Source organism: Anabas testudineus, chromosome 3 (assembly GCF_900324465.2).
Source record: "Anabas testudineus chromosome 3, fAnaTes1.2, whole genome shotgun sequence".
NCBI classification, from domain to species: domain Eukaryota; kingdom Metazoa; phylum Chordata; class Actinopteri; order Anabantiformes; family Anabantidae; genus Anabas; species Anabas testudineus.
The window spans coordinates 8,164,691-8,176,989 of NC_046612.1; the positions used below are offsets into that span (position 1 = coordinate 8,164,691).

Consider the following 12,299-nt stretch of genomic DNA (forward strand, 5'->3'; position numbering starts at 1 on the left):
AAACATACTGTACAGTACCTCTGTGGAACAAAAAGCAACATGACAGTCAATCCCAGCAGCAGAGCAGCTCTACGAGGACCATAAGTGAGGTTTGCCAAATCACCTTCTCAGGAAAAACAAGGGACATTTCAGAGGAAAAAGATGTTCGTTACAAACAACTTCAGGATATTAAAGCGGGTATAATTTCCATGCTAATGGTTTGATCAAACATCCGCAGTAGAAGGAAGGAAAGTACCTGCCTCTGAATGTTAACAATGCTTTACAGATTTAGAAATAACCACACGTCATGAGACTGTTGGCATCGTGTTTGATTTACAGTGTCTATATGAAGTTTTTCATAGAAACTGGCACTGGCTTGTGCAAACTTAGTGGCTGCAGTCTTTTTGGAGATCTTGGGGGTTCAGTGTCCGGTCCAGGGACTTTTTCACAGGAGGATTCTGGAGTCGTGAACTGCTGACCCGAAGGGGACCACCCCACCAACTGTCTCACTGCCACTTCAATCTCTACAAAGTCATATTCATTTAAGAATTTAATGAACCCTTTAATGTGACTCTCATCAATTGTCATTGTCACAGTTTAAGAGGTCACACAGTCAGTTAAAAGGAGATCACTTGAGTTCAGTCAGTCTGTATGATTACATCTGTATCCAGAAGGTCCAGTCACTGGTGGATCAGCATCCTGGCCCAAAACTACACCACTACAAGCAGCTCCCAAAAACAGTTATTGAAAAGCACATGCAAGAAATTTCTCTGGTCCTTACTCAGTTGCTGAAGCTTCTTGTGTCTCGATGTCCCCCTCACTAACCCCGTCTTACTCAGTCATTCAGTTTATGAGGACGGCCCGCTGTAAGCACATTTACGCATGGGCCTGATTCCTCGTATTTCATAATGATGGATTTACTCCAGGAAACATCCATCGACTTGAAAACTGCCTTGTACCTGTTCCTTAACTAGTGATGCAATAACCTTTTCATAGAGTTGCTTGTGTTCTTTTATCTTGACTGTGTAGTTTTTGGCCATGACACTTACTGACCATTAATCTGAACTTCCAGATCCAGTTGTATTTCAGAGTACTACACATTCCCTGCACTCAGATGAGCTCCATCTGTCTAATTGTGTACTTCTTAAAATAACTAGCTTTCCTTAAAAGTGAGCAATCACCTATATTCAATGTTGTCTATAGTTTTTAAATGATATTCCTTTGTAGACATCCATTCTCACATTGACATTAAAGTTTTTTTGTAAATGTCACAGAAGTCAAATCAACCACAATCCAATGAATAATAATCAAATGTCAAAACTTCCAAGGGGAAAAATTACGTAATAGACGCTGTATGTGTCATGTTCAGAGGAGGATTCTTCAGCATAATTGGTTATTACATACTTCTGTGATATTGTTGAACTAGTTGTACTATACATATAGCATTTCTGGTTCCTTTCTTCCTAGCACAGTGAGAGTGCAAATGAGGTGTCTCAATGCTAATTTTAACCGCTATAGTCCAGGCGATGTGATCATAAGTTTAAACAGTGAGCTGAGTAGTCTACAAATATACATTGTTTTCAGTGCGTGACAGTTCAGTTTATAGCTGGGATCAGCATTAGGTAAGAGCTCTAGTAGAATACAGAGATGCAGCAAATATTCACAGAACCAGCATTTAGTAAATATAGCATGTCCTGCTTTGTGTTAACGACTTTTATCAACATTTGCAGAAACCTTGAAGGATCGTAAGTCCCAGGTCTCAATTACTCATAATCGTAAATTCATTTCATTCTTTCATCCATTGTCCATGCTGTGTAGCTTTAGCACTGTGGCTGGCAAACATAAAGTGCTATGACTCTTTGAAACAAAGCTCTGGAGTCAGTGGAGACCCCAGTCTGGTTGTTTACAAGGCAATGTATGTTGGATTAAATGGGTCTAGATTATGTAGTCTATCCCTGAGTATAGAGTGTCTGCCAGTTCCTCTTCACTTGAATCCTTTCCTTCAAGACACATGGAGCCTCTCCTGTCGAAAAATGCAATGATTTAATACCTAAGATTTATTTTAATGTAATAATTTACTTAAAAACTAATGCACTGTACCCACCCCAGGTGCTGGCAATGGAGATTTCCTGCACATGGGCAATGTTTTCTGGGTCCCTCGTCTTGAACTTTCCAGGACAACAGCTCCATCAGGTGATTAGAGGCACCGAAGCAGCGCTCACGCTCAATGGGCTTGGTCAAGCACACAGGGAAGAGCAGGGCTGAACACATGAAGAAACCTCACCGATGCATTTACTGTGATATTGACCCAGAAGCATTTACAGTTCTGTATTTGATGTGCTGTACTGTACCTTTATGAAAAGCACAGCAGAGGTCTGGGCGGCAGTCAGCCTGGTGCTGACAAGTGGTGCCAGGCTCTCCTTTGGTTGCATTTTGACTGCACTGACCCCAGACACACAAGTGTTCACCACAGCACTCCTCGTCTTTAGTGCAGGGCTGTAAAGATGGGGAAAAATGTTTTTTTGTATTACTGAAAAAAGCCAATATTTGAGCAAACATCTTTCATCTCGTACAACATTTTTATTTACCACTGGTATCTAATGGTTCTCTAAGCATGAAGTCTGCTGTCGCTTGTTTAGTTAAATATAAATGAGATCAGCAGGTCAACTGGTCTCTGATAGCAGTGAGACAAGTTCCTATTCCATCACACCCTTAATGAATTGTTCATCTGGGAATACGGTAAACTGTGCTCTGGTTATTTGCATGCAGAGTTTTTCTTTGCAGTGCTTTTGAGGAGACACAGATCCCGTCCTCTGTATATTTATTATCCCTGAACACTGTGGCCTTGTTTGGCTGACTGCCAGTATCTCTTTCCCTTTGCATTGCTACACCAAGACCAACTCCTCCAGCGATGACACTACAAAATCAGCAGCAAGAATCGAGTCTCAGACAAAACCAGTGGGTGAGTGTCTTTAAAGAAGACTCTCTTTACTAAGATCATTTTTATGATATATTATTTTCGCTCTAGGCATCCTTTGAGAGAGCAGAGGAAACATAAGATCTCTTATTTAACCTTGACTGTCCGTCCTTTCTTGTGACACTCATAGGAGAAATAGATCACAAACAACACACTCCAGTTACACTTGTGGACACACTGCAATGCAGTCGGAGTGAAACTTGATGGTGGCCATATAAAGGAAACTTAGGTCCGCCTACCACATCGATGGCTTTGCAAGTCAGACACTTGGGGTTAGGTGTGTCATAAAGACAATATCTTCCCGTGCCACAGTCCTCATTAGTGACGCATCCCTAAAAATAAAGGAGAAGAAATATTGAATCACTGTTCTGAAATTGTGAGCTCTTATTGGGCTACTTAAAGTAAATATAATGTGTTATTTGCTGAATGTTTTTCTAAAATAAACAAATCTTAGTGTACCACTCTGCACATAATTTGACCCGGAGTGATACAAACTTTTCTTTTTTTTTTTTTTTGCATTTAATAAGAAGCAGCTCCTCTGGTTTTATTTTTACCTCTTGTAACTAGGACAGACTTCATAAAAACAATTATTTAAGTCTCCTGTTTCTCTAGAGTGTGTCTAACAGCACACTGCTCAATGGCTGCTGTCGGTGCACAAAGTGTAAAAACAGATTTAAAATATACTCCTACTCTATCATCTCTGTATTCTGTAACACTCTATGCCAAAGAAATTACATTATCAGAAATGTGTTCTTTGAATTTGGTTTATATATGTAAAAAAAAACAACAACATATTCATAAATATGAGCTGTTGAATAAGAACATAATTATTTATCAGCATTTTTACACAGTCGTTTTGATAAATGCACTTGACAGATGATCATTTACTTGAGTTTTCACAGTGCAGTTGGTTGGATTAATTAACAGGCATTGTACCAGGTCAGCACCCTGGAGATAATCAGCCTCAGCTGAACATAGTAATTGTCTGAACTTACATGATCAACACTGTTCCCCAGGTCCCTGTACTGGACAGTTGTGGTACTGATGTTGTTTGTCTCCTGTATGACGGAGGAAAAACTGTAAGACGTCCTTCACAAAGGGAAACAAAAGTGAGTCTATACCTGTTTAACCCACCTGATCTACTGAGGTGTGGACAGATTCATTGTCAATCACTTTATCATTAGCAGTTTCATTGTGATTACTTGGAGAAAGGTTACTGGCACTGACATTCTCATTCTTCTAGAAGGATTTAAGATGAGCAGAGATAGATTTTAAGTGAAAAGATATATTAAGATCTTTCCACTGCTGCATCTAAGCATTATATATTTTTGTCCAGATGTAATTAATTCAAACTGATATTTTAAAATGCTCTACATCAAGCTACAACTTTCAGCTGTGAAATAGTGCAGCGTCATGTAAAAAGCTGGATGCTGACTGCAACTGGCTGCCTACTTGGTGAAATGCATCCTCAGGTTTTGGCTGCGGATCCTCTCGCAGTTGCTCGACTTCCACAAGCATGCGGTCCAGCTCCGTTTGTCCCTGGGCGATATTGTCCTCCAGAATGTGACTGATGCCTGAGTCCACTATCTCAGGGAGGATGGCATCGGACGATGCTGTAAGAGCCAAAACAAGCAGGACGACTCGCACCATCATCATCATCATCATCATCCTCCTCCTGCTGCTGCTGCTGCTGCTGCTGCTGCACTGGGCGGAGGAGGGTGTGGCGGTGATGCTGAGAAGCACAAACAGCGTCACCGCGGCCAACGTCTGTGTTCCTCCAGGGTCATCACCTCACACATGTACATTTCTCATACACCTCTTAAAGAGGTAACTAAAAGCTCACATTAGCTGGTCTAAACATTATTATATCCTTTTTGGGTGTTACTTTCTGTAGGTGATAACTGACTCAGGACACCTCAAACATAGTTCCGGTCAAGTTTACCCTGTATTCAAAATTAATACGCGAGGTAAACTTTGGGTAACTATAGCAACAGTATTTTGCTCCAAGCTAATTAACGTTAGCTAGTTAGCTCGAAGGATAAATCTATTAAAATAACTTTAAACTTAATTAACTTTAGCTAATTGATACCAGACGCCCAACTCGTCTGTAGTTTTTGGAAAGTTGTGTTTTTTTTCTAATCTATAATCTGCGTAATAAATTGGCTATTTTTAAATTTTTAAACAAAGTAGCTAACATTATCTAACGTTAAGCTAGCGGGTTGGCTCTGAAGCTAGTTACTGTATTGGTAGTAAACAGTTGATAAAAAGGTGTAAAATACTATAGAAAACGGAGTCTGTCGTCCTTGAATCGCTGTTTCGTAAGTAAAAAACAAACGGATGTGAAGTTTAATATCGCAGAAAAGTGGGAAACCTGCATATTCACATTTGAGTAGTTAGCTCGTCTCAGTACTAGTGATTGTATTGGCAAACTATTAACAATAATTAAAATGATCCCCGCTTCAATTACTGTTAAACATCTCTGTTATGAGTACAAATATCTGCCTCAGATACAGATGTTTATTAGATAAATCCAGCCATGCTGTGGACAGCCTGTAGGCCTGCAGGCGAGGAGTACTGTTAAGCTAGTTTCGTAGTGCGACCACAAGATGGCAGCTCTGGTTTCCTATTAAAATGTCCGGACAGCAGCGCCTCTCATCGGACCTTCGTCGTGTTTGTTCAGAGGGTTTTTGTCTGTGAGCTCCGTGGCCTCATCATTTCTGCTGACACGCTGTAAAAAGTATAATGTGCTGTCTAACAGGAGGCGGAAGGTAGTAAATTTCAAAAAGTACCTCTAAACAGAGCCATGCTGTAGCATGCAAATGAAGCCTCCCTCTGAATGTTTGCTCTTAAATATCCATCGTTTTTAAGGCATTTAAAAACAATAATGAACCTTTACTGTGGGCTCCAATACAAATTAGTTCAATAAATATTTAGCAGTCCACTGAGTTTCATAAACCCCATAAATAATAATGTTGTGGTCTGGAGTCAGTCATTTCTCCGTGTGTGGTAACCCGGTCCATCGGAAGTCGAGTGGTGAGCGGACGAAGTGTGGATCCTCTGGATGTTCACCAGCCGCAGCCACAGTAGCGGCTCCTCTCGGGGATGTGTCCACCTTAGAGCACCGCCCTGAACACGGCTCGGCTGCCTGTCAGGCTGGCAGACGATCAACAAGCTGCACACAGCGGTCCGCACCGGAGACACAGTACGGAAGGAGAGCTTGGAGTGGGTTCATACATGAGGTGAGTCCTTTAACCTTTTTAGTTTGTATTAAATAAAAGTGGTTTGTTTGAAGTGGAAGCACCTGAGCGGAGTTTTACCTGTTCTTTTAAAAAAACAAACACAAATGTGTATCAGTCGCCACTTTGACCAGATCAGACTTGACTATATTAAAAGTTATGACACAATAAATGAAAAATAGGCTATAATCTAATGTTAGTAGCCTACAGTGAGGTCAGTGTATGAGCTTGATATAAATTCACTAAGACCATTACTTTCATAACTGTTTGGAAGTTAACAGACTTTGGCTGTAAGGTCAGTTCTATTGTGAACACAGAGATCGGGCACTACCTTATAGGAGTAAAACATCTGGGCTTGTCTGTGCTCCCTGATAACATAAAGGTTATCTCTGACTGTCGCAAACTGCATTTACATGCAGTGAGTCACTTTTGATCACAGATCACTTTTGTAGCTGCCCTGCAAACATAAACACAAAGTACAGCAGCTAAAGACCGGAATGACAGCTTCTCTGTAAGTTCAGCCACATGTGCTCACACTATGTAAACGAGGGATTTTTCAGTTTAAGTCCCATTATTCAGTGTATTAATGAACTGTGCACTGCTGTGAGTGGGCTGACTCCACCTGCTCAGCACCTTCCACACTATAGTGCCTGAGTCTTCGGAGCTGCACAGCTGAGCCTTTGATAAACACTGTGCTCCTGATGAAGGAGGAAAAACAGTCAGATTAAAGAAAATGGGTCTAGTGAGAAAAATGGAAGAGATAGAGGAAAATACAGATGTGATCAGTAAAGTTAAGGCTCCACAGGATTATTCTACTTCTTCCTCTTGTGCTTCAGCGTAATGACATGAGCACGCAGACTGGTATGATTCATATATCCTGCAAGATGATAGATCGTCCTTGCAGCAACATTTTTAAGGAGAGTCACGAGAGTTATTCATACCGTGGTTAGTTTCCCCTGCCTGCGCAGTGTGTACACTCATTTCCTGTGCATTTCACAGCTGTTTAAGAAACAGCGTACCAATCCTCATCCAACTGTAAGATTCAAACTTGGTTGCAAAGTAGCTCTGCCAGTGAAAGTGCTAACACATAAACATTTTCATTCATATAGTGTCTGGTCTCTGGCACAGACACTGATGGTCTGTGTGATTTGTGCTCACAGAGATTAGCAACCTCTTTGTGCATAAACATTCAGCTATAACCACATTATCCTCCTCCTGCTGGAATTTCCCTCTCTGTAAACCTTTTTTTTTAATCAATTATATGCTTTGATAAAAGAATATATGGAAACTTGCAGTACATAGTGTACTATGAAGTAAGTAGGCATTTAGCAAATGTTTTATTTTGCCATATAGCTGAATGTTCTTCTCAGTGATTAGAAGTTTAACTGATTCATGTTCTTCAAAGTTCAACATGTAAAGTTACTGTGAGAATGCAGAAACATGAGAAGATAACACGGCCGTGTGTCAGACACCGCATGTATGTTAAACGTGACTGTAACACAATAACAAACTGTCATTTGACTGCTGTCACTGCTGAAGTTTCAACACTGCTGCAGTAGATTACAACTGCAAATACATGTGTCAAATCCCTCATGTGTAGTTTGTAATTACCAGTTTTACTGCATTTTAACTTAACAACAGTGTGCAGAGATAAAAGCAGCTGCAGGTTGTAGGCCTACATTTTGATAAGCTTTACTGAAAATACAAAAGGCATTAATTACCTCGCTTTTATCTTTATTGTAGATAACACACCAAATACTTAGGTAGGTAACAAATGTCCTAGTGAACTGAAGGAAATAAATAAGGAGAAACAGAGTTATATGAGAGCATCAGGCTGTGGGTCAAATTAATATGAATGTGTTTCTTGCAGCCTGATAAACTGAGTGTGAGTGGAAGCTTGTGCTCATTATTGACAGGGAGGTGGTGTAAACTTTCTCCTTCCTCTCTGCAATATGTTTCCTTCCTTAGAAACTAGCTACACATCAGCTGTACAAAAGAGACACGCACCACCTGACTCGCAGAGATAGGTTTGTAGTCCGTAATTGAACAAAACCTTTGCTACAATATTAAGAACAAACAAAGTCTCCACATAGCTATCAGTAACAAGCTAGTACCATAGCTAATCATTGCTAAGAAACTCACTCTGCCGCTTCTGCACAGATTTAAATAGGACACGATATTTTTAGGAACTGCAAAAAAACATTTCTGCTTTCTTTAAAGCTGTAGCTATATTTGCTAGGACACAACAGTCAAGCTTAAGATGGAGCCACTGAAAGAGGTGGAGGGAGACTTCAGTAAATGAACTCCAGGATGTCATTTTACAGGTTCCCTCTGGTGGGAACAGAACCATGCTGAAAAGGCTTTTAAACATATCTTAGTCAAGCTTTAAAATCACAAAGGTAGCATTTTAAAAAGGCAGCTCTCCTTAGAGCTTTGATGTGGACAGGAAACCAGGCACACTCCACAGGAAGCGTTTGGACGGGAGGTGTTTGAGTCAACTCACGCACTTAGTTGCAGCATTCCCAGCTTTTGAAATGTAAAATAAGGCACTATATCTCTTTCTCTGTGCACCACCATGACTCAGTTCAAATGCCAAATCCCTCCTGGTGGCCCTTAGTGTCTCTTTTTAATCCTTAGTTTTGTGAGTCTTTGCCACAGTTTTAGAGATGAACTCATGACACTTGATTGTTATTGAGTTGAACTTTGCACCTTTCTGTGTTCATTCTGAGGCAATCTTGTTTATATGATCTGTTGTTTACAGGTTCTAGCCCTATTGATGTCTTTTCAGGTCATGTGCTGTTTTTTTCTGCAACATGACTCTAGTCTATTCTGAGCATGGCCTTACTGATTGCTGGCTTACAGAATTGGCTATTCCGGCCAGACAGTAATACTGTGCCCTGCTGTGATGTGGCTGAATGAAGGACGCCCACTGATCTTTGACCCTAAGTGCCAGTCACTTCGTGTTTACTAATTTATAATGCACTGTCTTCTTTCATCTTTCTTACTACACTTATTGTAAAGACAACAAATGCAGGAGACAATTTTATCATAACCCTTGTGTAGTTAAAGTCAGATTAATTATTTGAGCACATTGTTTGTGTCAGTAGCTGTGCAGGCGTCACTGTGCTCAGTGTGTCCAGATAAATCATTCTCCAAAAGGAGCCATGTGGTGGACACACACTGTGGGGCAGACCAGCCTACAGGCAGCAGCCCCGAGGCTTTACAAGCCTGATCCTGTATGTGTAAATTAACTGTTTTCTCTTCTTAAGCTCTGCCAGTGTTTCTACCTTGTTCCTGATAGATCTATTGTTTTGGCACTGCTGCCCGAACATGCAGCCAGATTTCAGAAAGCTGAGATAATGCTGTGAAGCTCTGGGGCCTGTAGCAGGGCAGAGCTGGTGAGCTGAAGTCTGCAGGACTATACTGTTTTCTAAGGCAGGCTGCCTGCTTATCAGGCCTACAGAGGGTTCCTTCCTGGTTTTCTTCAGTCCAGTCTGTAATTACTGTTGCTGGCTGGCTACACTACAGTATGTGCATTTCCCAGCACTCCCAATGTTTTCCTTGTGTTGTCAGCTTCCTATTGTATTTTGATAGCTTGAAGCTGTGGGCTCTGCAGAAACAAGTGAAGTCATTGCATCACTGGTTTGACAGTCGGTTCAGTATCTTTACAGTTTTGTCACTATCAGAGTTTTACTGTACATTTTAAGTATGACTAGCTATGGCAAGCAGTTTGTTAACTTTTGTGTGGACATATACTGTACATGTAAATTATTAAAATGTATTATTTTTAGATAAGAATCAAAATATTCTATAGTTTTTTGTTATTCATATAGTCGATACTAGTCACTGCCATAAGAAAACGCGTGTGTGTGGTGGGAATGTGGATGCCGCATGTATAAGTGTGGATGTCTTTTTTCTTTTTTTGCCATCCAGGTGTAACAGGTACATTCTTCACATTCCTAACATTCCTGCTCTATCATGCTGTTAATGGATAGCTGGCTGCATGTATGTCTCTTAAACATGCAACAGTACTTATTTTCTATACAGTACTCATTTACATATCTATCTTGCTTGGTCTGTACTGCACAGAGTGGAGATACTTTGGGCTCCATGGGAAAAACGTGATGTAAAGTAAAGTAATTGCACATGTCATATGTAGTAAAATTATATCTAAAGGATCTGTAGTTAGAAGTGTTTAAGCTGTTAATTAAAGGTAAATCACAGACATAAATTCTTCACTGTTTACAAAGAAATTAATCACTACACTTTACTTTTTCAGTTAGCCACAGTTTCACTCAATCGGATCATTTTCTAAACAGACAGCAGACTTGCACACTATTAAACTCTCTGATCCGTTTAAGCAACATACGGTTCGGTTTTGATGTTTGGTGTGTGCGCATGTGTATTTTTTCTGCTTCGTCTGTCATTACTTGTATTTTTACAGGCGCTCTGGGTTCGCTCTGTCTGCCCACAAGTGACTTTCCATTCTGTCAGACTGAGATGGTGAAGTCATTGGATTCTGTCTGAGACAATGCAGTTTGAGTGTTGAGCATGAAGACAGTAAGCGGTACCTTTTCATTAGTCCTCGCAGACTCGTACAACACATGGTTCCAATAATTTGGCCTATTAAACCATTTTACCTGGGCTAAAATGTAAAACCATAAGTGCGGTCAACATGCCTTTATTTGAACTTTCCACCAAAGGCATGAGAGATTACTGAACACTGGCCAAGTTTAGAAAAAAATCAACATGAATTTATTATTAGCTGTTCTTGTGGAAAGCAGCGGTTTTGAATGTGATACTTTGCTTTTCCTTCAATACAACATTTATACATTTCATTCTTTTTTTGAAATTTACTTCTCACTACCTCAAACTTATTTTAAAATCATGTGTCAAATAAAATGAGTCTTGATGATTTTATTGAAGATATTCTGGCCCCCAACAGCATACATACCACATGACAGAATACACAGCAATTATCCCATCACGACCTCCTGTCACGAATGATAAAAGCACCTGCATCGTATATCATGCCTGTCATCGCTCGTCACTCATTGCCAATTAGAGAGTAGAGGTAATCTTGTGGAGCCAGTGAGAGGGTTAGCACAGTGTTGGACTCATGCTGATGGAGTAGTTCAGAGCTCTTCTATGCACGTGGCAAAGGAATGTTAGCATAGTTTGTGGGTGAATGGAGGAATGGAGCTTTTTGAAGCTACAAAGGTGTATAAAGCAGGTTAAGGGTCACCTGAGTATTTCTATGGGCCTGTTGGTGTTCCCCTCACTGTCTGACTCTTTCTCTGAAATGTCAAACAACAACAGCATGGAAACAGGATGTGCACAGCCAAACAGGATCGGTGTAAATGAATATGCTAATTTTAGCCTGGAGACAATTGCTGTTTTGTGGGAGCAACATTTAGAGTTTCACAACATTTAAATCATAGTCAAACATGTTGTGACCCAATACTGAAGGGCTCTCTGGCTGAAGCTTTCTTTGAACAGTTTCATACTACCTGAGGCCATTGGGTGGGGTGGCTTGTTATAGGGGACTACTGTGGGGGTTCGGTGCTGTCCTGCACAGCCAGCCTGACCTTTTCTCTAACCCTGCCCATCCCACTCAGTGGGACATTAAAATATCAAAGGCCAACTTCACCCAAACCTCACAGAATGGTCTCCTCCCAGTCAATGGTTAAATTGAAAATCCCCACACTTTGCTTTTATGTTGAGTTCTGGCACAAGTTTTCTGTCAGTTTTCAAAATGCTTGATGGTTGATTGGGGGAAAGAGGAAACTGCACTGTGTTTAATTTGGTCCAATTCAGCCACATTGACTGACATGAGCATGTGTTTAGTACAGTAACAGTGGATCTTTTACACAGAGACACATACCTCAGTAGAAAGTGGACTATTAAGCATGCACACCCAGTCGTATTCAATCAAACTGTTGTAGCTTGGGTGTGTTTTACATCTTTTTTTTATTGCTGAGAACATTTCTGGTTTTCAGATGGAATGAAAATTACTACTAGATAAATACTTCATGGTCGTCTTGATCATGGTCTCTGTTACACTCCAGCAATAAAGGTGCAAAAAAGAGCAAAGTATGATCTGGAAT

General features: G+C 40.5%; 2 protein-coding genes across 7 annotated transcripts in view; one reads left to right on the top strand and one right to left on the bottom strand.

Annotated features, from left to right (window-relative positions):
* Positions 1-337: 337 nt before the first annotated feature.
* Positions 338-5,779, bottom strand: dkk3a (dickkopf WNT signaling pathway inhibitor 3a). 2 transcript variants are annotated; one of them, XM_026378533.1, is made up of 8 exons: positions 5,746-5,779; positions 4,409-4,688; positions 4,091-4,195; positions 3,952-4,014; positions 3,196-3,288; positions 2,331-2,475; positions 2,084-2,240; positions 338-2,002 (listed from the first exon to the last, which is right to left on the bottom strand). In XM_026378533.1, the coding sequence occupies exons 2-8, from the start codon at positions 4,622-4,624 to the stop codon at positions 1,915-1,917; spliced, it is 867 nt and encodes a 288-aa protein (XP_026234318.1). In that variant the 5' UTR covers positions 4,625-4,688; positions 5,746-5,779; the 3' UTR covers positions 338-1,914. The 2 variants fall into 2 exon arrangements, with proteins under 2 accessions (XP_026234318.1, XP_026234321.1); XM_026378536.1 differs by lacking the exon at positions 4,091-4,195 and having other exon boundaries at positions 4,409-5,779.
* A 22-nt stretch (positions 5,780-5,801) lies between these two features.
* mical2a (microtubule associated monooxygenase, calponin and LIM domain containing 2a) overlaps positions 5,802-12,299 on the top strand; it is a 32,893-nt gene continuing 26,395 nt past the window's right edge. For 3 of the 5 annotated variants that reach the window (XM_026378530.1, XM_026378529.1, XM_026378528.1), the window contains exon 1: positions 5,802-6,195. The gene's annotated coding sequence lies outside the window, so the exon portion shown is untranslated. The remainder of the gene's footprint in view (positions 6,196-12,299) is intronic. The other 2 variants (XM_026378531.1, XM_026378532.1) reach the window with 2 other exon arrangements.

What these genes read in the sequence shown, in the direction of transcription:
- dkk3a (XM_026378533.1), bottom strand. Translation starts at nt 4,624, where the DNA reads ATGATGATGATGATGATGATGGTGCGAGTCGTCCTGCTTGTTTTGGCT. An exon ending in TCCACACCTCAGTAGATCAG is followed by an intron (nt 4,015 to 4,090) that starts GTGGGTTAAACA and finishes TCCGTCATACAG; the next exon opens with GAGACAAACAACATCAGTAC. An exon ending in CTGCTGTGCTTTTCATAAAG is followed by an intron (nt 2,241 to 2,330) that starts GTACAGTACAGC and finishes TCATGTGTTCAG; the next exon opens with CCCTGCTCTTCCCTGTGTGC.